Below are 27,805 nucleotides of genomic sequence, written 5' to 3' on the forward strand. Positions count from 1 at the left end.
TAGCTCTGAAGGCTTAGCCTGAGGAAACCACACAGGACCCTTTGCTATTCCCCAGCTGAGAAGAATCTCCCTCTTTTTCTGTGATCTAGGACTGCACGTACAGAACTTTCTTTCTCCCGGACAACTGATCCTTCCCTAAAATGTAAAAGACTGCCATGTAATGGGAAATTGGTCTATATCAAAAGAAAGAGGATGGGAGAGAGATATTTTTGCTAGAAAACTGAAAAAAATCATTAACTAGAACTATAATAGTAAGAAGAAGAAGAATGATACCAAAAATTACCATTGCTAAGCTCCAATGTGTTAAGGACTTTACAAAAATGTATCTCAGTTCATCCTTACGACATTTCACAGTGGTATATATTACAATCCCTATTTAGGGATGAAGAAATCGAGGCTGAGAGAAGTTAAGTAATTTGCCCCTTGCAATGTTAGTGGATCAACCTGTAAGAAGGCTGGCAGTGATTTTCTTAGAGAAAAGTGGCTCTGTTGTCCTTTATACACAAATATGACATGGCTGACACACTGTCGGGAGGACAGGCGACTAGTATTACTACACCCAGAAATGTTCTCTAGGACCAGTGGCATACCTTAATGATAACGCTAGAAAATGCAAGTGTCTGCAACAGAGGCTGCCGTGGGCAGGAAAAACTTTCCAAATGATCATGGAACAGCACTCCCATCTAACCCACTGAGGGCAAAGTTACTTAGAAACCAGTGTCTGAGAAAACTTGATGAAAAATCAGTCATTGATTGTAATGCCTACCTTGTTTCTGCAGTTAAAGTCAGAACATTATTTAGGTAGTCCCTCATCCAAGCAGAAACTGCCAACACACTGATGGACATTAACTGGGGAGAAAAAAATACCAATTGGTTACCAAGAATTTATGCAACATTCTCTGCAGGATTAATAATAAAAAAATTAATGATTTTCATTATATAATCATTATGCTTTTTCCCAAGTACCATTTCCCACCCGTTGAAGTTTACTGGTACTATGAATATCTGCCATTCTGTTTTGTAATCATGTCATAGCCACTAAATAAAACGTCACCAAATAGAACACAGATAGCTAAACTATTAAATGGCTGATTCCAGGTTCAGGACAGGAATTGCACAAGATGAGGAGGCCACAGAGCAACTAAATTATCAAACCTACAAGATGAGCCTAAAACATGCTGTCATACTTAAAAGCAAGGAAGCAATCTAATAGTACTGATGTCAAAAAAAGTCAGAGGAGCTAACTTGAAAAGTATTCCACTGGCTAAAATTCAAACAATTTGAACATCAAAATAACAGTAGCAATAATAAGGATTGCAATGGTTTGAAACATATCAAATATGCTAAAATCTATGAACTCATAATAATACATAAACAAAACTCACTGGTCACCTTTGTAGGATGTTGGATAGTCAACTCGTTATTCAGAAAACTGATAAGAATCCAGTATTCATTCTACCTTTCCTATACAAACTAAAGAGAGAACCAAAGACTTCATGAAAGTTTTTACAGAAGAATTTCTGCTAATGTGTGCAGACAGCATGATAGAATATCACTATTTAAGAACCTTTTCTGAAATAATGGACCTCTAGGCAAAGACCCTCAGTGGCTGCCAAAATTATCAGGTCAGTGGTTCTCCGTCCTATCTGTACACCAGAATCACCTAGGACTCAAAAATTACTGAGCCCAGGTACACCCTGGACCAATTCTTGGGAGTGGGACCTGGGCATCAGAAATGTGTAAAGGCTCCACAGATTTTCTAATGTGTGGTTGGGGTTGAGAACCACTGCATTATGTGAAAGGATGATGGGGACTTTCAGAATGGAGAGACCAGGCTGACGTAAAATACCAGAACCCACTGATTAATTTTAGTATCATAAAAAGAGAAAAATCAGATATAATGTGTCTCCCAACGTGATGCAATTGAAAGTACACAGAGATACCCTTAAAGTATTTTCAAAGTCAAACCTGAATCTAATCAAGCCTCCAGCTCTAACTATCAGGTTATAGGAAATACAGAAAACAGATTTAAACTTTTTAAATGCCACCAGGAGGGTGCAATCAGCAAAAGAGAGCTGATCACCTCTCACTGGCAGCCGTGCTGTGGCAGCGACCCACATACAAAATAGAGGAAGACTGGCACAGATGTTAGCTCAGGGCGAATCCTCCTCAGCAAAAAAAAAAAAAAAAAGAAAGAAAGAAAGAAACTATCTAGAACATGTTCAAAAAGAGTCTTGCTAGGAAGCTTTTCTAAAAGCTGAAGGTTAACCTAAGTTCTGAAGGTTTTTCCTATTTTGATGGAAATCCTTCTAAAACGTGACTTATACTTATCTTTTTAACACAACATAGTGAAATTCAACTTAACTTGATTTTTAACAATTTCTGGCATCTTAGTGAACATCAATTCTCATTATGTGTTACAGATTTAGCTGTAAATGCTGATATAATGCATGTACAGGAATGAGTCTGTACTGACTCAAGCAGTGGTTATGAAACATGCTTTCTGGATAAAGGCTCCAAAGTAAGCCGCACATGTAGAGCTCTATGACCTCATGTAACATGAAGCATGGCTACTTGCTTGGAAAATCACCTAGTGAATTCACTTGTCCATCATTAGGTTGCAAATATTTACTCAACGCCTACTGTCTGCCTTGTATTGTCTGTGCAAGATTCAGAGACTTGACAATGAATAAGAGAAGCAAGATCCCAGCCTTTGTAGAGCTTATTGAGGGACACAGGGAATAAATATATAAATCAGACAAGTATAAAGTGTAAAAAGTACTATGAAGCACAGGAAAGTGAAATACCCTGTTCAAGGTCTCACAGATCCTAACTGGCAGATTTAAATCCAGGCCTTCGGGCTTTGGAGAGCTAGGTTCAGTCACTAACTGCCTTCCAAGTTTAGAAAGAAGAATGGTAAGTTCCACAGACGGTGAGGAGTCTAGCCTGCGTAGCATTCAGGGTTCCTTTAAAAAAAGGAGGCAGGGCGAGGTGGTCTGTAGCGGTCAGGCTTGGTCTGAACATCTGAACTATATTCCGTGGCAAATGGGGATTCAGGAGTCAACGGCCTAAGTCAGGTTAAGAACCCTGGAACCACAGTACAGAGGAGAATTAGGTCAGTTATTATCCTCATTTCTGTTGGGAATGAAGAACAGACTGTAAATCTAATAAAAGTTACCCAGTGGGTCAGCCACAGTGTATTAACCATGCTTCTAGCTTCTGTAAACTTGAGGCTTTAACATCTGTTCTACATGCACATGCTGGAAAAACCTTGGTCTAGAGAAACCAATAATATGCTTGAGTCACCTTGTCTTGGCCTCCTGCCTTCCTGGTTGTCTGCCTTCCACCCACCCTGGAGAGGAGTCCTTCTCCCTGGACAGGACACACTTTTCATTTTCATATACAAACCAACCAATCCGAAGCCCATACCCTCAACCAACTTCTGTATGGAGCTCTCTCACTCCGGGCCACTCTATACCTGCCCTAATCACCCCGAGGTTCAGTTGCCACACAACTAGGGACAGCCCCTATACTCCAGAGCCTGCTGAAATTATTCAAACTAGCCAATCCTAAACCAACTTACCCTGCCTTGCCCATTCCTTCTGGCGGAAACCACAATGAAAACACTTGCCCAGTCCCCACCTCTCTCTCTGCCTTGTGATGGACCGCAGTGCTTCCCTCTCTTGCCCCCCACAACCCCTCCTCCATGATGAAACTCATACTCCCTCTCCTGAGATCTGTGAGTATAATAAACTATCTTTTCAATGGCAGTTGTTTCCTGTTCTGTTGACCTAAATAATGATATCTAAATAACAATAGAAGCTATTAAAACACACAGGGCTAGCAGAGGACCATGGACTACTTGATTAAATCTGAGGCTATGTGTTCTCTATTTGGCTATATGTGAGTCTTTAAATACCTTGTAAGTTTCATGGGGGATAGGAAAGTTCATTAATGTGCTATTTTATTTAATTATCTCAAATTATTTTGCAGTTATAAATAATTCTCTCCTCTCTTCATCACTCTTCAAAGTAATAACTGATCTTGGTTTCTCCATCCTCTAATTTCTTACAGGCTGTTTAGCCAATTTTCAATATCATAGCTCTGAGAGAGGTGTCAATAAATTATCAGATTCTTCATTTAGTATAATATATTATCAGTGGTTGTCATTATACATAGTTCTTCCATTTATTAGAAAAAAAATGTGTGTTTCTTTTAAATGACATATTCCAAGACATTTCTAGTATGGTAGGACAGTTAAGAGCATAGGTTTTGAAGTCATTCTTTCACTCAAAATATATGTATTGATCAGCTGCTCTTTGCCAGATACTATACTATGTGCTGGAGATACACTGACGGGCAATAACAGACACCATCTCTATTCTATGGTGAAATTAACTAAGGGGACACACATTAATCAACTCATCAGAGGTACAAATGTATAACTGCAAATTGTAATAAGTACTGGAAAGGAATAATACAAATTGTTATAAGAACTCCTTTTGGGTACCTGACCTATTCCATGGGGTCAAAGGGACTTCTCTAAGAATGCTGAGATCTGAAGGATAATTATCAAATTAATTAGGGAGAGGGAAGTTGAAAAGAACATTCCAGTCAGAAAGAACAGCAAAGGTCCCAGGGTGGAAGGCAGCATGATAGGTTCAAGGAAGGGAAATTGGCTGGTGGTGAGAATGGAAAGCCAGGCAGGGGCCAGATCCCACAGAGTCTTAGAGGTTATTTTAAGGCTTATAGTCTTGACCATGATGACAATGAGAAGCCACCGGGTTAAGAAGCCTTGTTTTGAATTCCAGCTCTGCTCGTTTTTAGCCCTATGACTTGGGGCACGTCATTTAATCTTTCCTAAGCCACAGTTGCTTCACATCTAAAATGTTATAATAATAAGTCCTACTTCATAGAGGATTTACATGACAAAAATACATAGTAAGATTCTTATCTATATTACCTATATTATCTCTAGTCACTTCTGCCCCCAGGACTTTCTCTTAATCTTTCTCAATCAGTTCAACAGACTAGACAACTCCTAAATCAGTTCAGAAATGGAGTCTTCAGATATTGAAGGTCTAATAAATGGGCGAGAGAAGAAGCTCTGTGATGTGGCTACCTACTGGACTTTCACGGCCATTGTCAATTTCAGCGTCTCTAAAACTGAACTCATCTCCACTCCTCTGGAAGCCCACATATCCCTCGCACTATTTTTTTCTATCTCGGTAAATGGTATAATCAAGGCTTCAATCACATAAACTGGCAACTTGGCAGGCAGCCTGAGCCTCTCCCTCTTCCTCAGTCCTACAACTAATTACTTTCAAGTCCTACAGATTGTTCCTGCAACACGTCTGGTGAATTCCTCCCCCTTTCCTGGCACTTCTGACTGGTTCAGGCCCTCAGGCTCTTGCCAGATAATCACAATCACCTTATCATAGCACTCTCCAGCTCACAGACTCCACCTCAAATTTGCCCTTCAGTTAGCTTTATAAAACAGAGATCAAGTTCTTCTGCTTACAAAGCTCTAATAACTGCCCCTTACGGCTTCTCCCCAACTCTCACTTCCATTTCCCCCAACTCTCTCCTAGAGAACAGTTTAAACTCTTCAGCAGGGCACACGAGGCCCTCTTCAGTGACCCTTTAACCAGTCTCTTCAACCTGTTTCCTGCCAGCTCCTTCCCACACAATTCTAGACTCAGATGACAAAAAATCTGCTTGCACTTCTCCAAAATGCACCATGAGATCTCCCAAAGTCTTTCTGTCTTTGCCCATGCAGATCCCTCTGCCCCGAAGGCTATCCTGCCCCAGCCTTTCTATCGTCATGAATACATCGACTTATCCTTAAAGACCAGCTCAAATATCAGCTGGAAGTTAAAGATTTTCTCCCAACTCCCTGCTCATTCACAGCAATGCCCTTGTAGAGACCTCACAGAGCAGCTATCTATTGTTTCCTATTTTTACCCACCCATCTCACTCCACTAGAGGGCACAGACCACTGCTCAGAGCCCCATCACATAGCAGAGTACCAGGCCCAGTAGTGAGGCCTAATATATATCAGATGAATGAACGAGAAAACAATTAAATTAAAGGGAGATGATTTCAACTTGCTATAAAAGCTAACTATTAGAGATATTTACCAAAAATTAGGAGACAGGTTTAACTAAGTTTTCTATACTGGAAGTTTTTCAGTAGAGAGATGCTTGCTGAATTACAAGATCAAAGATTTATATATCAGGTCAGAAGCTGGCTTAAGTGTTCTCAAAAGTCCTTTAAACTACAAATTTTGCCCTACTTGGCCCTACTGTTTTTTTCACAGGAGTTACCCAAGCATCACAGCTGTGCACAGAACACTAGTCAAACTAAGTAATATCAGCACAAAGCTTTATCTTACAGTAAACAAGCAACTCTGAGAATAAACAGCTTTTTTATTATGACATTAATTCTGGCCGCATTAAATGTGTGAGAACAGTTTGATTCTCAAAGAGCGATTTTACTCAGTGGGATTAAGAAAATAATAACAGAAATGACACAGTGCAAGCTACAGCAAGAAATTAAGCTAAAATGAGACTAGGTTACCACAATAACTTATCCTGATGCTATTAAATCTAGAAGGACAAATTATGCAAGCCAATTCAGGACTCCTTACTAACAATGGTATTTTCTGCTAATTTTCCAAATTAAAATAAAATAATTCATCAACTGTCACTCATGATGATTAAATTCTTAGGAACATTGTAGTTATCACATGTAACTAGGCTTCAAGCTCCTTAGATTTCCTCCAATTTGCAAAATATTATTTGTAGCTCAAGGAAATATTTAGAAAATAACACAAGTATTACTTTATAGAAATATATTTAATATATAACTTAGCAGGACATTTGCCAGATTCTGTCCTACAAAACACTTAGAAAATGCTGGATCTCAACAAATATTTATAAATATGAAATTCATTGTATTGGAGATACATTCTGATTTTGCTTGTATCTAATTACGTAAAAATAAGTATTGAATCAAGTTGTTTTCTGAATCAGAATTTTATGTGTACGCACATTCCCTAAATTTATTATGAAATGTATACCTATAGTTTCCATCAAATAGTAAAGTTACAGTCGAAAAACAGACTTTTAAATCCTTCAGCTCTCTGCCATACATAATACATAGTCTCACAGAAGGTGACAGTGACACAATCATTTCTGTTCAAGGCTGACAGATGTCTAAAACTACGTACCTGAACTTTCCTTTTTATGTCAAATCTGTTAGCAAAGAGCAGAATGCAGAAGAGAGATCGGGATCTTAGTTACAGTTCTGTCTCTACAGAGAACTCGGACAAATAATTCAAACTTTCAGAACCTTGGTTTGCTCATCTTGAAAATGCAGAAATTGGACTAGACACTTTTAAAATTCCCTTTTTTGGGGGAAAAAAAGGCTTCAAATTGTTATTTATTGAAATATAAAGGTAAATCAATTCTTGATTATTTGAAGGCTGGCAGCCCAGTGTTAGTACTTCCCAGTAATACGTCTGTTTCATGTTCCCACGACCGCTCCCCTCAGCCTTTTGGTCAGTTCATGCGTTACCAGCTTCCCTTCTACCAGGGGACGAGCAGCAGAAAAGAGAGCAGACAGATAACACTCTTCGCAAACACTGTGAAAGAACAGGCAACGGAAATGATGGCTGAAATGAGTTCCGGAGATTACTCGTGGGCATCATTTACGCATGAACATCTATTAATTAGAGCTGAATAAATCAATAGCATCCTGGAGCTGTTTTAATTAATAGTTTTTATAGATCATCATGCTGCCCTGTAGACAGGGAGACCATACATCCCACTCTGACCAGGAGAGTCCGCTTTAAGCCTGTGTTGACCTGACATAATTATTAGTGAAGACATCCCCTTCATTTCACTCTCAAAAGGGTCCTGATTTCCATGACAAATTATCTGGTCACCCTACAGGCACTGCAGGTAAAAGGAGGGCAAAATGCTTCATTCTACGCTGCAGTTTCTGGGCAGTCCGGCAGTAAACTTCATCGCCACATCCCCAGCGCCCCAGCTTGTGACTGTTCTGAGTGGGGACAGATGAGTGAGGGGTCTACTGCTCCAGTCAGCAGCAGGGATGTGCTCCAAAGAACCGTCCATGTCTTTCGCCTCCAAAAGCATTCCTTACAAAGCATGCAGTGGCCCGTCTTTGCTCAGCTGAGCCACACTGTATAAAAAAAGTGTATCAGCTTTGCCCCTGAGATTAAAGTGTATTTTTAAAAAGCACTGACATTTGTTGGAGAGCTCTCCATGATTCTATAGGAAGAGTAAAAGAAAACTAGAATGTCTTTCATAGTATAAAGTTGGGGGCATCAATTTAAAAAGTAGTATTTTAACATGACTATACAAATGCCATGTGAATGCAAATGTCTATTTGCCAAGAACCCCTTCAGGGTCTGCTGGGTCAAACACCTAAAGTTCACTACAGATGGCCAGAGAAAAAGAAACAGAACATTGAGCCTTCTGTTTTTTTCATCTACCTTGCATGTATCCCAAAAGTAGACTTCCTGTCCATTTTTAAGGCTTTCTTTTATAAGCTTCTTTTCATATTTAATCAGCCATAGTTTCCCTCTATTGCTGATCTTTAGTAAAGGTAAGTAAAAAACAATGGCTCTTATCTACTGGTGATAAATGGGTGTTTAAAACTACACATGAGATATTATACTTTTAGAAAATAATAAGCAAACATATTTGATGAATGTTAAGTGTTCACCAATTTCAGGAATTTCCAAAAAGAACAGTATTTATCCACACTTCCAATAGCAGAAAATTACCAGCTAAGAAAGGCAAACACTCATATCATAAAACTACAGAAGCTGTCTTTGGAATGGAGGGAAGCTTTCATTTATTTAAATAATATGCCATTTAAATAGTAAAAGTGTGATAAATTTGACGTAAAAATAACCCATTTCCTTGCTCCATCATAGCCAGAACGTGAATCATGGTCTCAAAAGAGTTCTTGGGGCAGTTTACTCACATGCACGGTGTCCCATTACAAACCCATGACACTCATGGCAAACCTAGAAGGCCCAATGTATGCCCACCAACCCCAGTACAGCTGCACTGGGATCATGCTTCTTCAGAACATGGAAGAACCACTCAGACGGCAAATCAAGGTGATCGGATCCATAGCAATGAAGAGAATGCAGTGCATTTGTGATCTTGAATGTGCTGTGGATTGCTTCCTCTTACACGTCTACACCTCATATTTAAAAAAAAATACTCAAGGTGTAATTTTCCAATTAAAAAAAAAATCACTCAGTTTGATTTGTAACTCCCAGAACAGCAAAACAAAATTGCATAAGCCCTCCATGTTTTCCCAATTAAGATTTCTTTTTCTTTTCCCTAAAATCCTTGTGGGGTAGAGAAGGGGAGAAGGTACCGGTATAGTAGAAATAGACAGGAAAAAGTCCATTTAAAATGCCGAGTGAAGAGTCAAAGGCTACAGCTCTTGATCTCACAGGTAACAAGGGCAGGTTCCCAATCTTGCAAAACCAGAGACAAGAACAATCTCTCTCTCCACACTCAGGATGTGAAGTCTGGTTTAAGAAGTGAGGTTCATATGCCACACTGGTTTGTTCTGCTCCTAATTCCAGTGAGAACAAAAAGGAAGGACTAAAGCCTTGCTCCTCACGGTGCAGCACTCAGACCAGCAGCATCAGCATCACAGAAGAACTTTTCAGAAATGCAGACTCTCAGGCCCAACTCTAGACATATTGAATCAGAGGCTGCACTTGCACAAGACGCCCAGGTGATTCCTGGACACGTGGAGGCTCGTGAAGCACTGCTCTAGAGGACCTGGAATGAGCAGGTGGACAGCTCATGCCTTCCTACTGAGGATGTTTACTTCTCCACAAATAAATTCACCACCCTTTCCAGTAGTACAACTTCTACCAGACTTGGGGAAAAAAAAAATGGACTTTGAAGCCCTGTTCTGCTACTTACCAGCAAGTTACTGAACTTCTCTGAGTAACTTCTCTTTACCTAAAAAAACTCCACTATTTTCAAGAGCTTTTAGGAGAATTTGAGACGGCAGCGTAAGGATGCCCAGGCATGTGCACAGCACAAGGCTGAAAACTGCTTCTGACTCAGCAAGGAAATATAAGATCTGCAAACGTTGCTTCAACATTGAAAGAAAAATGCCAATTTTCCCAAAGTTAGCATGTACATTGCATGCAATTCCAAAAGAAATCCCGACAGATATATATATATATATTTGTGTGTGTGAGGAAGATTAGCTCTGAGCTAACATCCGATGCCAATCCTCCTCTTTTTGCTGAGGAAGACCGGTCCTGGGCTAACACCTGTGCCCATCTTCCTCTACTTTATATGGGACCCCGCCACAGCATGGCTTGGTAAGCAGTGCACAGGTCCGCGCCTGGGATTCAAACCCGCAAATCCCGGGTCACCGAAGCAGAGCACAGGAACTTTTATTTGCTATGCCACGGGGTCGGCCCCTGACAGATATTCTTAATTGTGTAAAACAATGTTAAAGCACATATGGAAAAAGGAACCTTAACTAAGACAAGAAAGGTAGGTGCTTTAAAAGAACAGAAGAATATAAGAGAATATATAAAATTCTAGAAAAAAATTCTATTAAAAATAACGTATAAAAATTTGTTTATATATTATATAGCAACAGATAAATGAAATTGACAAAGAAGAGGGCAAATCTGAATGGTAAATATGCCCCAGTAGATAGTTGTATGTCATAGCTGCACATCCTTCTAGTTGCTGTATGTGGGACGCGGCCTCAGCATGGCTGGAGAAGCAGTGCGTCGGTGTGCACCCAGGATCCGAACCCGGGTTGCCAGTAGCGGAGCGCGCGCACTTAACCGCTAAACCACGGGGCCGGCCCTAAATATGAAATATTTAATGAACATGAATTCTGAAAAGAAATTATATATTTGAAAATATATAAAATGATGCTCATGTCCAATGGTGGTGGAGGAAGTAAAAAATAAAGTAACAGTGAGATAATACTTTAAACCTTTCAGATTGGCAAAAATTAAAAAGTGCCATAAAACCAACAACATGGCAGCAAATATTTGTGTACATAGGATGGGGTGTATTGGTGCTTTTATTTCTAGGGGACAGAGTCCCAGGACAAGATTGCTGGGTCAAAGAAGCATAGCAGTGGTAGAGGTAGTAGCAATATCAATCACAACAATAACAATTACTACTATTACTACTACAAAGATTCCTTTGACTCAGCAATCCACCTCCTGGTAATCTATTTGAGCATCACTATGGTAGTAGTAGTAATAACAGCTCCAAGTACTACTACGTACTACTGTTGCTGCTACTGCTACATAGATAGCACTTCTTAAGTGCCACCGTTCAAGTGCTTTATATTCATTAACTCTAATTCTCACAGCAACTCTAAAAAATAGGAACTATCACTCCTATTTTACAGACTAGGAAACTGGGGCACCAAATGCACCTGGCAAACATAAGAAGAACTCCATAAATGTTAGCTATTCTGTTCCTGTTGTCGTTACATATCCTCTGACGCAGCAATCCCACTCCTGCGACTCTAACCCAATGAGAAAAACAATTTAACAAAAAATATTTTGAGTGTGCCTATGAATGTACATGAATGGGTGTATGTGCACAGGTGTGGGTAAATATATCTTTGTATGAAATAAAGAAAAATACAGAGGGTTCACATACTAGGTGGTTCACATGGATTTTTTTTTTTTTTTTGTGAGGAGGACTAGCCCTGAGCTAACATCTGATGCCAATCCTCCCCTTTTTCCTTGAGGAAGACTGGCCCTGAGCTAACATCCATGCCCATCTTCCTCTACTTTATATGGGACGCCGCCACAGCATGGCTTAACAAGCGGTGCGTCCGTGCGTGCCCGGGATCCGAACCTGCGAACCCTGGGCTGCCGCAGCGGAGCACGCACACTTAACCACTTGCGCCACTGGGCCAGCCCCTCGCATGGATTATTTTGTTAGAGGGGATGTGCTAGCGGGAGCAGAGGAGGGCTGGAGAAAGAGGGAAGCAATCTCACTAAATAAACAAATGAGAACACGCACACAGAAAGTGAGTATGCTGAAGTACAGGATAACAACAAAGAAATAACACTTTACATTCTTTGGAGACACAAAGAGCCCTGGAAGAGTTTGAGGAACAGGTGTTTTTAAGCATATTTCATTACTCAGAGGAGCAGGATTTTTGTTAAATGATTTAGGGTTATTTCCCCCCCTATAATAATTCATAATATACATTATTAAGAAATTTTCCAAAGCATTATCCTTTGCTGGACAGCAACAACAAATCCTAGTAATTCCGAGGTCCAGAACTCAGTAATCGTCCATGTAAAGTCACTATTTAGGGACAAGGAAGCGGAGTTCTGCTCCTGGCACTGTCATCATTGGGCTCTTTACTGTCTGGCAAGTCACTAACCTACACTTAGTCTTCTCATCCACAAAGTACGGAAGTTCAACCAGGTCATCTTTAAATCCCCTTTTAGTTATAAAAATGTGATGATTCTATAATTAAAATGCATAAAGTAGAAAAGTGAAAAACTAAGTAAATAGGAGTGCTAATTATACATTTTAAAGAAACAAAGTTTGAAATCTTAATACTTTATAGCTAAGCGGGTAATTTAATGACCCACTTAAAAATGTACATTTTTAGAATTAAAAACTGCAATAAGATCAACTAGTGATTTTACATTTCCAAGTGGTGACTATAATTACTCGACACTTTAATTTTGATGTTGAGAAAAAAATGCTGCCAGTTTAGATATCTTTCAGATTACTCACTGAAGCAAACCTTAATTTGTCACCTTAAAATAGAGCCATCCATAAGGAGTAATTCAACCAAAGTATGATCCTCCAGAGACCACATGTAACAGCCTATAAAAAAGGCTAGTTAATGCCAGCCAGTCAGCCAAATAAATTATGTATTAAATTTTCTAACAGAACATTTTGAATATAAATTATTAATAGAACACAAAATTGGAAAAAAAATTGTCTGCTTAAGCATGACAGCTTCCTGAAGCAATTCAAAGTTTTAATTTTTATATTTTCCTCATAAGTTTATGAGAATAATGTGATTATTAATAACACTTAATGAAAATTTATGCCTGGGTGCAAAGCATAAAAAGTCACTAACTCATAGGGCATAAAGATTTCCATGAGCTTGTTAAATTTTATGTATTTTATTTCCTTAAATGGTTATGGGATTTTCCAAAAGCATAACAAAATTCCTTAAAACTTTGCCAACTTAAAAATACTTACATGAAACCACCTTTTCAGACTGTTTGGAATCTCCTAGAAAAATGTACCCAGTCTTCTGATAGGATATCTAGGTATGAATTCCTACAAAAACATGGCGAGGCTGCTTGCCCCAATCAGATTTTATAGGCTAGGATGATGTAAGGAAACAATTTATGGCTCACACAGTTATCTGAAATTCCTGAAAACAAGCAGTTCCCTAAGTAGTATGTCATAATTTTCTTATCTACAAGCACAAGCACGTGCATTTATTTATATCCCTAGAGTAACTTCAAGTCTAATTTTACTGCCACTAGTATCCAGGGGTGGATTTCTTTTTTCTAATTACAAATGGAACTTGAGCTAGATCAAAGGCATTTTAAGGTCAAAATTTACTTCTCTGAGAAATAGAGGACGTGATCCTATGTAATTAATTAATGCTTAGCCATGCCCTTTGGCGTATTATGCGGTGGCTGTCGGAAACCGAGTCCAGCCGTCCCCACCTGTTGGTGCAGTGCAACTGTTTGACTTACCCAAAAGAGCAGATTGAGCGCGTAGAGCAGGCAGCGCAGGCACTTCACAGAGTCTTCTCTGGCCATTGTGAGCCCCGGGAGGGAGAAGCCCCATCCTTTCACCACATCCTACCCCCACGGGCAAAGCAGCAGCGATCTAGAAGGGGCGGGGGAGAACAGGGGATTTACGACCGCGCTCCCCACCCCCAGCCCATCCCTCCTGTGCCAGCCCTCAGCTGGATCCAGGGTCTGATCCAAAGCCTAGTTCATTCGAGACATCGCTTCATCGAAATCATTGGTTAAAGCTATAACAGTAACCTAAACTCTCAAAAGTTCCAAACCGGCTTCGGATAACACCTGCTGGCAAAAGAAAAGACTGACTCCCCGGATGAATGAAGGCACACAGTAAATTCCGGTTCTCAGGGGACACGCGGCGGTGTCCTCTGCATTCTGATGAGACGCTCTTTAAAACCTCCCTCAGTCCATGCCTCTCCTTGGGGACAGCTCTGCTCAGAACTGTCCTGAAGGTTAGAAACCACACTACCCCTCGGACGTCACAGGCGCCGCCGGCGAGTCCGAGCGTGCGAGTGTCGCTCTCATTAGGACAGTTCCTGGGCCCCCTAACTCTGCACCCCTCACCCCATCCCGCAGCTCGAGTTGAGCGCGGGGCACTGGAGGGGGCGCAGCGCTGAGCTGGGATTCCGCCCGGCGACTAGGGTTTCTTTGGGAGAACGTGAGAAATGATGTTTCGGCCCGGGAATGATGGATTAGCCTGGGGCGGGGGGGCGGGGCGGGGCGCAGGGGAATTAGGGCCGGTGCAGCTGTGCAGACGCCGGGTTAGTCATTCACGTCCCCCTCCCCCGGCCCCCGCCGCTGCGGCGACCTCGCGCTCCGAGCTGCCGGAGGAGCACAAAGCCGAGCGCGGTCACCGGCCCCGCCACCGCGGCCGCGCGCCCCCGGCAGGGCGCGGGGGGAAGCGCCGGCGGCGGGGAGCTCCAAAGCCAGCCTCTAAGTAGTTTAGCACACAGCGCCCAGGGCAGCCGCCGGCGGGCTGGCGGGACAGCGGGCAGGAAAGACGAGAGACGCGCGGCCACTCACCGTCGGCGCTGGGCTCCGTGCCCCAATCCCGCCGGGGGACAGTCGGGGACGCACGGCGGGGGCTCATCGGGGCAGGGACGCTCCTCCCGGAGAGCCGAAGGGCTGCATAGACTCAAACTGGAGACGCTTCCTTCTCTTCCTCTCCCCCCGCCGCCGCCGTCGCCGCCTCCTGGGAAAAAGAAAAAAAAAAAAAAAAAGAGCCCTGGGCAGCAGTTGCTGGAAAGTCTCTGCTAAGCCACCTCCCAGCGCCGCTGTCCCTCCCAAGTCCTCGCCAAGTCCGGACGAGGCAGCGGCAGCAGCCAGGGCCAGCTGCACAAACTCTCAGCGCATGCTCGGGCCGCCGGCTGCCGGGGTTGGATCCTAATGGGTGTTGCTTGTCCCCTCGCCAGGCTTGAGCCCACGGAGGGACGCCTCACCTCTACAAGGTCCAGAAAGACATAAAGCGTAGGGACTTTGGAAAAGTCCGCGCAGTAAACCCCTGTAAAATGGTGGTGTCGGTGGAGGGGAGGCTGGGTTATAACCATGGGGAAACAGGCTTTTATTATATGAAAATATTTGTGTTTGAGAAGGGGGGCGAAGGAGTGGCCCAACCCAATTCCTGCAATGAGAAACTAGTTTTCAAAACCTTTCTGGAACCACCTCCTGTGATTTGTCACTAACATGGTGCCCTATGAACCTTCTTATTGCTTTGTTGCCCTCCCTGGTTTAAAAAAAACAGTTCCTACCCACTTCCATAATGCACTAATAGCATTTAAGTCATCACCAGAGTAGATGTGTCCAGATCTGACGTCCAGAATAGGAAGAACATTTTTAACTCTTTCACAAGCGATCCAAAGTTTCCAAAACTTTCTCCCAATAAGATTTGAGTTTTAACTGAGTGATTTACGTTGAACTGTGTACATAGGGGTTTTGAATATTTTTAAAACTAAAAATTCAGGAAGTATTAAAGTAATAATAGGAGACTATCCTTCCAAAATTACCTTCCCTTGGAAGTAAGAAGTTTCACACTTAAAAATCACTGGCTCATATTTTCCATATAAAATTTTGATGTTTTATGCCTCATGAGAGTCCACATTGTTATGATACTTTTGTGCGCACTGTGTGGCAGATAAAACCTCACTAATAAATATGAATTACCTGAAATACAAGCAACATCTTTGAGAAAATCTAATGGGAGTTCTCTTTAAATTTCCTTGTGGGAGAAAAGAAAATGGGAGTCCATGTCCATCACCACCTGTCTAGGGTCAGTTGCTGCATGACCAGAGTGACAATGAGACACACACTCTCATTTGGGTAGCAGTAAAATGAAGACCAAAAAACAACCTGAGTGTTCTGGGTTCAAGTAGGAAAATTCTTGGTAAGTAAGTCACTAAGCCATACACAAGGCAGCAAGCCCAAAAGAGCACAAAGATAGCCATCCACACAAAACACCAAGAAACATGTCCAGTCGTCCATCAGATGACTCTAACTCTGGCAACAAAGTACCTTCTGGAATCATGGAGAAGAGCAAAGAAACCCACTTATCCTCAATCACTTTCTGCTCAAATTACAATGTACACCAGTTCTAAGCAGAGGACTGCCAAAACAGCCAGCCATCTGATTGCTTGTGGTGTGGTACATTCCTCGGAGTGAAAGAGACCTTTCCACATTGAGGGGAGTCTATGATTGCCACTAAAACTGACAAAAACAGTGCAAATAATTCCCATGTCTCTGAACAGAGATCCTCTTCTACTGCTAGCAAGCAGTTAAGCGCCTTTTAATCATAAATCTTTAAGGGCTCTAGAATAATAAAATTTTAAAGGAAGGTGCTTTAGAAATATGTATGCCCCCTTTCTTTTTAGTAAATAAGGAATATGGAAGCGAGAGAAGTTAAAGGAGTTGCTCAACGTTACATATCTAGTTAAATCAGATTCCAAACTAAAATCCAGCATCATGCTCTCTAGTACTCTAGTTCAGTGATTCTCAACATTGCTGTACATTAGAATCACTTAGGGAGTTTTCTGTACAAAGGATCCTAATGCTCAGGCAGTACCCCACCAAATAAATTGGAATCTCTGCAGATATGGCCTGGGCATCCAGATTTTTCAAAGTTTGCAAGGTAATTCTAATCTGCAGCAAAGTTTGAAAACCACTGCAACCAGCATTTTATGGATGACTGAAAACGAGCAAAGGAGTCTCTTCAGGTTTAGCTGGATCAAATCCCACATCTGTGAGTTGATAAATTGGGATCAGTATCCCCATTTTACAAGTTAAGACCAAAACGGAGCTGTAGTTACTGCCATAATATTCCTAATGAGTGGTCATCAGAGTGTGTGAATCAGCATTTCAGTAGAGACCTTACCACATTTGAGGCACTGCAGTACTAGATAGTTCTGATTGCTTACACCTAACCATACCTCTCTGTAATTTCTACCCCTCAACTCTGGTTCTGCCTTTTGGAGTCCACAGCAGAGCGATCCTTCTCCCGTCTGACAGCCCTTCAACTCCATGAGGGCAGCTGCTGCTCCCTTCCTCTCCAGTTCTTCTCTTCTCCAGGATTACAGAAGCCCTACAAGACTTGACATCACAGCTGTCATTCTATGGGCTCTATATTTTTCTCTGTGAGAATAACTTTTTTGTGCACAAAGGTAGGATAGAAAAATCCCAAAATGGACATGACAATTTGAATGTATAATAACACGTCAGGAAGGTTATATGGTTTATTCACTGCCCATGAGATAGGAACCCAATTCTATGGCCGTGTAGGCTTCATTAAGTACTTTTTGTGTGTAGCACCTATCGTGTCACATGTGGAAGATACTGAGAATAAGATGGGTCCCTATCCTCCAAGAAAAAGCAAAACTACTCTTTTCAGTTTAGAAAATAGTAACAGCTACTATTTACAAGCAATCAGTATGTGTCAGTCCCAGAATCAGGAGTAAAACCTAGCTAGCTCTGCAGTAAGGTAATACAAGTTCCTCACTCCACAAGGCAACTCATTTGTCCATGTCTTACTCCACTCATTCCGCTCAAGTTGTGCAGAGAGAAGGAGCAGCATAGGTATTTGGTAAGAGGAATGAGTTTCTTTTTCTTCTTAGTATAATACCCTTGTAATACACTTAAGATAGTTCTTCACGATCAATACAGGAAAGAGACCTAATATGTTTTGAGCAAGTCATATGTGCCTGACATAATAGGACCTTCTCATAATGTATCTTATTAATTCCTCATGACTACACAGCAAGATACTGAGACTCAGATAGTTGCTTTCTCCAGGACCATACAGGCAGTAAGTAAAGAAACTGAGATTCTAAGATCTGTCTGACTCTTTCCAGTGTTAATCTGCCTTACAATAATATTTCAAATCTAGGTGTAGATTCATTGACAAGCCTCAGGAAGAAAAATATTCTAGGCATTTTTTGTTAGTTCTTGAGAATATGAAGCTGAATTTCAAATATGTATACTGAAACTATGACTGGTAAATCTACTTTCACCTTTTTTTTTTTTTAATAATTTTATTTATTTATTTTTCCCCCAAAGCCCCAGTAGATAGTTGTATGTCATAGTTGCACATCCTTCTAGTTGCTGTATGTGGGACGCAGCCTCAGCATGGCTGGAGAAGCAGTGCGTTGGTGCACGCCCGGGATCCGAACCCGGGCCGCCAGCAGCAGAGCGCACGCACTTAACCGCTAAGCCACGGGGCCGGCCCTACTTTCACCTTTTATTTCTTTTCTTTTTTTTTTTTTGTGGGGAAGATCAGCACTGAGCTAACATCTGATGCCAATCCTCCTCTTTTTGCTGAGGAAGATTGGCCCTGAGCTAACATCGGTGCCCATCTTCCTCTAATTTATATGGGACACCGCCACAGCATGGCTTGACAAGCAGTGCGTCGGTGCATGCCCGGGATCCGAACCAGTGAACCCCGGGCCGCGGCAGCGGAGCGTGCACACTTAACCTCTTGCACCAGTGAGCCGGCCTCCACCTTTCATTTCTGAAAGAGTATACCTAATAGGACCTGAGACAGCCTTTTATGACCAAATTAGGTAGACTTCTCTCAACAACAAGCTTAGCATTGGCAAATAAAACACAGAATGCCCAGTTAGATTTGAATTTCAGATAAACAGCAAATAATTTTTTGGTATTATAAGGATGTCCCGAATAGCATGGGACAAATATTGCATTGGACATACATATATTAAAAAGTTATTTATTGTCTGAAATTCAAATGTTAAGTGCACATCCTAGATTTTTATTTGCTAATTCTGGCAACTCTGTGCAAACTAGAAGATTCAACTCCAAGTGCCACAGCAATAAAGATATAAGTAAATATGTTATTTCACATAACAGTAAGTCCAAAAATAGCAATTCATCCAATGGCATCAGGGAATCAGATCTTTTTCTACGTTACTCTTCTGATATACACAATGTGTCAGCTAATGTCCTTGGGCTACCTCTTCTCACGATCTCAAGATGGCTGTGCAAATGCAGGCATTGCATACAGTTATAACGTCTTCTAGAGGAGGAAGAAACTATTTCCTCCTATGGATCTCTCCTAGAATCAAGGAAACCTCTCTGAGAAGTTTTGCAGCAGGTTATCCCCTATGATTAATTAGCTAGAACCCCATCAGGTTCTCACGTGTGCACCAATTATTGGCAAGGAGGATGGGTCTGCTGTGACTGGTGTAAAACAATCAGGATGCATTCCCTGTGCCTGGGGTAGCTCTTTTCTGAAACACATGGCCAAACAGAGGAGGGTAAATAACTGAACACAGTCAGATCTCATTTGAACTGAGGGGTGGAGAAAGGAATGGATGCTACCATCCTTTCTCCTATTCACTGCTAAAACAACTCAGCTTTCAGCCAGCTATTTCTGCAGCTCTACTCAGCGAAGGCCCTTATGCTGAGAGAACCACTGAAGTAAGAACCTACTGGCAACAGCAAAAGACGCTAAGAAAACTCGAATCCCATCGTTTCCATCCCATGACATAAGCTTATATCCTGTACCCACATTTGCCTTTGTACACGGTACTATTGATTAAAGGATTGCCCAAATCAGCAGCCTCATAAAAGCCCTTAGACGATTTTCCTCTTAAAGTTTATCCAAACCCAGCCTCTGGACAAAGTTCAGAGATTTGAACTCGTTTCACCAGCTGACATTGGTACAAATAATCCAATTCTATTTAATAAATATTTATTGAATTGTTACTACAAACTCAGAACTGTACCGGGAGATACCAAAAGTTCTAACATAATTTTGACTCTCAAAGAATTTATAACTCTCTTAGCATACTTCCTCTTCACAAAGTGAAACTTATAAAACTTAAGAACTCTTTCCCTTTGTAAGAAGTCTTTACAGTTCTTTGAAACAAACTGTAAAGAAAAGGAAGGAATACAGGCTCCATTTACAAACAGCTGCCAAACTCTACTTTTCTTAGAAAGATCCCTCAGGAATTATTCCATTATACCACTACATCAGCTTCCTGTCATGCTTACAATACAGCAACTAGGAGAAAGATAAACACGTGGTTACCATGAATATTAGACATTTGTCTTCTGCTGCTGCTCCCTCAATTCACTTGCTGTGTTTTAAAACTTTCAGGTTACTCCAACACTGCGTTAATAAAACATTTATTTATTTACACTAGATAAAAATATTTAATTTTAAAATTATTTTCAGTTATCTAGTCCAAACTCACAAGTGTCCTCATCCTACCAGGTAGAAACCACCCATTTTATGTAGCAAAAACAATTGCGATGTTTTTAATTATAATTCAGCCTTTACAAAAGTTTTATCATTGCAACTTAGACTTTCTATTCCTATGTTATTATTTGTATGCATGTGTATTAGCCATAACCATGTATGGCAAACTAGAGATGTTATGAATTTTCATTTCATATTTCATAGTGTGAATACATAAATGATTGATGGATAAGGAAAAAAGCTAGTGTCCTTGTTTTCTTTTATTGATGATCTCACATTTTTTTCATTGCAAAGAACTAACAATTGCCGTTATATTTTACAATCTTTGTATTGTTAGTATTCTTTCTCAGAAAGCAGTATTAAATGATTACTATTCACAGTAATAAAGGAAGAGATATCATGTCAGGGACATAAGATATCCATATATAACTCATACTGTTAGTTTTAATAACTTACAAACATTTCTGTTATTTTAATACATTTCATAGCTTTATCAGTGTTATCACTCACTGTAACTGACTAGAGAATAGACGTGGGATGTAACACGTTTGATTTAGAAAACTTATATATATTTTTCAAAATGACTAGTAGGAATTAAATATGTTTTCTGGTGTGAGTTTTATATCGATGGTGTCTTATGAGTCAGCATCACCTTAGCAATAGGTTGCAGAGAGGAATCTTTCCAAGTCTGCCAATGCAGAGATGAACTGGTTCTCACGTCAGGGGGGAAGGTAGTCTAAAATGTGGCGGCAGCCAGCTTGGGGTGCAAGGCTGGCCATATGTTAACTTAACTAACTAGATCCCAACAGCCATTCCTGAGATCAGACATAAAAACTGAGCAGCAAAAAACTTAACGTTACTTAGGTTTACTCTCTTTCTTGATCTTTTCTTTCTTTTATTGTCCCCAACGTGCACGTATACTAATGACATTATAAATCATTTCCCACCTTCCCTCTCTTCCACAACCTTCACTTGATTCAGGCCAGTATTGCCAACTATCCCGTGAACTTATCACATTTGCTACATATCCAAAGTTTCACAAACATGCCTCATTCAGTTATGGGAGCAGGCAAGGATGGCCAGAACCTAAAAACTAGACCAATCAATTAGGGTGTGACTGGAACTCGAGTGAAGACCCATCAAAAGGCGCTGTAAATTCAGGCAGTGGAGCAGAACCAAGAATGAGGGGAATGTGTTGGCAAGTCCGAGGTGGAAATCTCAGCAGGAAGACAGATGGCAGCATCAGAGAGGCCCAGCAAATGGTAGCAGGCAGGTGCCCTGGCAGATGGACAGAACTCAGTGGCACAGGAGTTGGGCAGCAAAAAACATAAAAAGGTTCACAAAGAAGGTGAGGCCTCCTCCATGTCAAGGTGATTTAGTCACTCTCTGTAAAGGCCCAGTTGGTGAGGCTGGTCCAGGGAGACGAATGCAGGTCTGTAGAAAAGCAAGCTTCAAGAACAAGAACCACAGCCCCAGAGAAATTCCTCTAGTCCCCAGTTTTAAAAGTCATAATGTTAAGATTAGAAAATTTTATGGTTTCCAGATGAAGGAAGATCTTAAATGATGGGCTGAGGAGTTTGCGCTTTATTCAGAGGCGATGGCAACCACTGAAGGGTTTTGACGTGAGCAGAAGAATAACATAACAAACAACAGCAGGGGTTTTGAAGTCAGAACTGGATTTGAATACTGGCTTCATCACTTACTAGTAATGTGATAATGAGCAAATGACCTCACCTCCGTAAGCCTCAGTTTCCTTATCTGTATGCCTACCTCCTAAAGTGGTAATGAGTATTATGCAATACGCGAGTGGCCTAAATTTAGCTGGGGTCACACTGTCCTTTGAGGTTTAAATAGAATAGGCTGAGCCTTTTTTCCACAAGCATTGGGTAAACTTGTTTTCCCCTTGCAATCTCTCTGGGGATTCTAGGGATGAGAAACAAGGAGAAAGACTTCTTGCAGAGTTCTGAATCAATTTGTGGATCATCTTGTCATCTCGTGTATGCTATTCTTTTCTCTGAAGGGCCATAGCCTTCAAGAAAAGATTCCTGCCCTCTCAATGTATCGCCAGCACAAGCCCACATTCGTAGCTGCCTTTGACTGAAGCCTCAGAGAATCTGAAGGGATTTCTGTAGCAGCTCCACACACAACTCAAAAACAAGTATTAGAACTCCTGTGGCTGCTCTAGTCCTACTTATTTCTTCCTGGTTGTCTTTCCCTAAAGTTTCCATGTTGACTGACTTCCCTCTTCTTGCTTCTTCTCTCACTGCTTATACTCCAAACCCAAATTCCTGGTAACTTCTCATGCAGACAACATAGCTATCTTTTTTGTTTTATAGTCTTCTTTCAAACTGTGCCCTAGAGGTCTCAGCCTTCACAAAATTTTCTCCCTGATAGAAATCCTAGTGCAAGGCAACTGAGAAGAGATTTGTGGATCTAATGAAGATACAGCCTAGACTACAGACTAGCTTTCAGAAGAGAACCTAGGATTAAGACAGCTGGGAAGAGTCATGCTGGGATCAGAACAAATGTCAAATACTGACCTCAGAAACTATTCCTTCCAAGAAGACACATTTTGATTGGATCAGTTTGTGGAGGAATACATACCCAAGGGCATTGTTGAGAACAACACAAGAATCAGCGGGTAATCAGTGGAGTTTACCAGTTGGCTGTGGTCAGGGAAAGAACAGAAGAGAGCCCTACCAGGACTGCTGTCACCCCAGTACGGCTGTGGCATACCCAAAGCTGTGCCTTCCTGAAGAGTAACATTAGAGGCTTAACACCATGGGGGGACATAGACTTCACTAAAATAATCCAGCCAATCACTAAACAAATAAACAAGCAAATAACAATAACAAGCCCCAAAGGAGGAGGGGGTGACCAGTACCTGGAGTTACTACAATATATTATCCAAAATGTCTAGTTTCCAACAAAACGTTTTGAGGCCTGAAAAGAAACACGAAAGTATGGTTCATACGCCAGAAAAAAAGCCGACAACAGAAACTGCCTGTGACAGTGACCAGATGTTGGATCCAACAGAGAAAGATTTCAAAGTAGCCATCATAAATATGGTCACAGCACAAAAGGAAGTATTACTAAAGGAGTAGAGGAAGGTATGATGGCAATCACATCATATAGATAATATCAAAAAACAGATATAAATTATAAAAAAAGAACCTAACATTTCTATATGTTCTAGACCCAACAGACATTTTATATTTATATATATAAATGCATTTTATGTAATAACAACAACATCTATATATATACATATATACACACGTATATATATATATGTAAAAAGTATTATTGGGCCTATGACTTACAGACATGTAATATAATTGTAAAATATTTGACAAGTCGCTTGGAATTTTCTTGATGTTCTGCATTATCAGCCCCCCAACCCCGCTGGTTTTGTTTATTGGTTTGGTATTTTTGCTCATAGTGTGCTTGCAACAAGCTACATAGCTCCTCCCATCCCTATACCCTGCTCTCTTTCCTGTCAAAAGCAAAGGAACAAATCTTCTCATCTACTCTGGGCAGAAAATCAGGAGAACCAACATGATAGAACGGAACACAAAGTCAGAGGAAATACCCTCTAATGAGAGTCTAGAAAAATCCAGGAGCTTTAGTGTAAGGATTTTGTGATGTCTGTTTTTGCATAAGAATTTAATGTAAGGATGGTGTGTGTGTGTGTGTGTTTTTACTCATCTATGCTCTAGGTGAAGTTCTAAGATCAGTGGCCTCTGGTCATGAAAGTATTACTAAATTAACCTTTCGAAAAAAAAAAAAACTCAGAAAATATTTAAAGAAAATTTTACTTTTAGCAGATCATAGTATTTCCAACTCTAAATTTGTATCTGAGCTACTTCAAGCCTACACAGTGAGTGAAATGACCTGTGAACTGGGAAGCCAGAAATCTGAATTTCTAATCCAGATTTCTCCTGAGCCAGGAAACCTAGAGCTGTTTAATGGCTCTTCAACTGGAGGGACAAGAAAAGGTTTTTTTATCCCTAACATTCTATTAACTTCTTTAACTTTAATATTATAGTTCCAGTTTTGAGCAATTCGATCAAATATTTAAAATTCTGTCCTTTCTAGTTTTGACAAAAACTACTACCCATAGTAAGTTTTTTAGAGGCAAAATATTCAGGACCTAACACCCTTTTCTTAACTCTAAACACTAAGTGCTGATACCGGGAATGTCCTTCAATTCTATTGGTAGCAGTTGTTCTGTGTTTTGATATTGTTATGACAAATCACATCTCAATTGTTTAGGTTCCAAGTTAGGTTTACAATATTAGTTTACAGATTATCTACGGTTTAAAAAGCAAAAAACAATCTCTTCTTTCTAAGACAGCTTTAGAAATGGCCCTTGTGTTACATAAATCAAATACTCAGGTCTCCTCCAGGTGTATCTAGGCATTACAAGTGTTAAATTTGCTTTATTTCTTATTTTTCTTTTATCTTTCATGTTTGAAGATGGCTGTGATTAAAACATGCAATTATGTTATGCATTCACATTCACACTTAGTTTTGTAATTTTTGTACATTGGACATTCATAGAAGTCATAATTGTACTTTATTAATCTGTGCTAATTGGTAGCTACCAATTTCCTCTGTTCATTCAGATTCAAGACAGTAAATTGTGATGCATTTAACTGATTATCCTTTCATTTACAAGATAAAAATGACAATATTGTATGATTTTTATGACTTGACAGCCATCACAAAATAAGTAGTATACCAGTAATCAATAATAGCTCAGTACAAGCACATTTGAGATTCTCAGTTGAATAGAAAGAGGGAAAAGTGTGATTTTCAAAAGATATGTTTTCTGCTAAAACTGACAGTAGTGCCAAGTGTTTTAGAAATTTTTGCAAAGCAGAAAATAAAACTGAAATGAATTGGACTAGAAATATCAAACTCATTTCAATAACTGGCTCATTCTTAAGTCACAGTCCCCACTTTGCACTATGCATTCTCTGCATGAATACTGAACAAGAAACACTTAACACGCCCTGATGAATACAACTATTATAACACAAAAGAAATCATTAATGCATCAGAACAGAAGACTTTGGTCTGTTAGTATCTAATTAGGCTTTTGCTGTAATTATCCTCCATTTGAGAAATTTCCTTAATGTAAAAATGATAAAACAAATCATGAGCATTCACTTAGTTTAATTAGTTAGCAGCACTAAGGCACATTTAGTTTAATCTGTACCCCTTTTATATATTTTGTTCTAATGATCATAACTATAGAAAAGCTGAATATTTTCCTACTTTAAACCTTTTACAATAGCTACATCATAAAATCTTTCTTATACACCCTTATCTCCTATCCCCACAAAGCTCTCCCAAATTTCCAAAATTGTGCTTGGTTATTTGTGCTGAAGCATTAAAAGAAGAGGGAAAGGATTAAAGAAGCATCATGTGACTGGAGTTAGAGCAAAAAGGTAATGAAGGAGGGAAGGGACCAAGGGAGGGAGAGCCGGGAGAAGAAGAGATACTGAAAGAGGAAAGAAGAGAAGAGAAGGGAGGACAGAGGAGGGAAGGGGAGGAGAGGAGACAGGAGGGCATAGGAGGGGAGGAGGGGGGAAAGAAGGAAGAGAGAAGAGGAGATTGAAATACAGAAGAAGGAAGGAGGAATCAGAGAAGGAAGAGTCAATGAGATGGCTGAACTGGAGAGAAGCATGAACACAAAGATTGTTTTGCACTCATATCACTCATTGGTGATCTAAGCCTAATTTAAAAAAATTATCTGGGGGTCAGCCCCATGGCCTAGCGGTTAAGTTTGGCATGCTCCACTTCAGAGGCCCGGGTTCAGTTCCCAGGTGAGGACATACACCACTCGTCAGCAGCCATGCTGTGACGACCCACAAACAAAATAGAGGAAGACTGGCATAGATGTTAGCTCAGGGCGAATCTTCCTCAACAACAATGACAAAAATTATCTATCTATTTGTCTGTCTACCTATCTATCTATGTGCCTGGCAGCAGATTTTTTTTTAAATCATCCTTCTTTTTCTGGGAAAAAGCACATGAATAGAGGACTAAATTCTGCCTATAATTCTCCAAAACAGAAAATTCTCCAAGTTCCCTAATAATTTTTTTCCTTTCCTTCTATAACCAAGGAAACTCTGGGCCACCCATTGTAGTGAAAGAGTCAGTCTGTTTCTCAGGATCACAAGTTCTTGGTGTCCTGTGGAAATTGGCCCTTATTCAACACAGGGCTCATAGGAGGGTAGGAATGAACCACTTTGGTGCTGAAAAGCAAGTTAGGGTGCATACTCTCTTTTGGATGGTCAGGACATCCACTCCATTTAGACATGCGGGCAGAACTGGGTTGTATCCAAGTCAGTTTTTTCCTGTTTGCATCAACGGCAAAAATAAAACAAAACAAAAAACAATCTTTCCTATTAGCAATTTTTTGTAATTTTGATTGGCAAGGTTTATTTGCTATTCTGATTACTTTTCTAAAAACCATGCTTGGAAAGGCTATGCTAAATGAGTTCTTTTAAAATCTTTATGTGTAATGGTTCGGAGACAGTTCAAATGCATGTATACAGTAAAATGTTGTTTCAATACATGAATGAAATCTTGATTTGGACCTATAAAAGCTGTTTGATAATAATTCAATTTTTTTTTTTAATTTTATTTATTTATTTACTTTTCCCCCAAAGCCCCAGTAGATAGTTGTTTGTCATAGCTGCACATCCTTCTAGTTGCTGTATGTGGGACGCAGCCTCAGCATGGCGGGAGAAGCGGTGCGTCCGTGTGCACCCGGGATCCGAACCCGGGCCGCCCAGCAGCGGAGCGCGCGCACTTAACCGCTAAGCCACGGGGCCGGCCCCAATAATAATTCAATTTTGATTAAAGATCTGAAGTATCAAGAAAGCTTCAAAATAAGTAGTTCTAAAATCCTTTCTATCATCAAAATTAATGTTTAGTAAAATAAATACTTGATGAATTATCAAGAAAGAATGCTTAGATTCATTGATTCAACTAAAACATAAAAAAAATAAGCTGCACACCATTGATTCAAGTTTTCAAAAGAGTGGGAACTGTCATCTAATTTCATCAGAGTTTATATTCATCTGGCAAGCATTGATACGGCCATACTAGTCATTAAAATATTAAGTGCTTCTGAACCACTTGGTAAAGAGCTGCTCCTCTGAGCCCTTGACTCCCCAGCCACCTGGTCCCCTCTCCCACAATCTTTGCACCTAGAAAATAAAGCATTAAGGTTG

General features: G+C 40.4%; 1 protein-coding gene across 3 annotated transcripts in view; it reads right to left on the bottom strand.

Moving 5' to 3' along the window:
* Positions 1 to 15,089, bottom strand: part of TSPAN12 (tetraspanin 12) — a 64,398-nt gene extending 49,309 nt beyond the window's left edge. The window contains exons 1-3 of one of the 3 annotated variants that reach the window (XM_004418764.3): positions 14,876 to 15,089; positions 13,799 to 13,934; positions 767 to 849 (exon numbers count right to left, since the gene is read on the bottom strand). In XM_004418764.3, the coding sequence (XP_004418821.1) occupies positions 767 to 849; positions 13,799 to 13,864 (149 nt within the window). In that variant the 5' untranslated portion in view covers positions 13,865 to 13,934; positions 14,876 to 15,089. Of the gene's footprint in view, positions 1 to 766; positions 850 to 13,798; positions 13,935 to 14,095; positions 14,115 to 14,134; positions 14,287 to 14,875 lie in introns of those variants that run through there. The other 2 variants (XM_087430079.1, XM_087430072.1) reach the window with 2 other exon arrangements.
* Positions 15,090 to 27,805: the final 12,716 nt, after the last annotated feature.

Source organism: Ceratotherium simum, chromosome 1, assembly GCF_057802395.1.
Source record: "Ceratotherium simum simum isolate JZ-2026a chromosome 1, ASM5780239v1, whole genome shotgun sequence".
Taxonomy (NCBI): domain Eukaryota; kingdom Metazoa; phylum Chordata; class Mammalia; order Perissodactyla; family Rhinocerotidae; genus Ceratotherium; species Ceratotherium simum.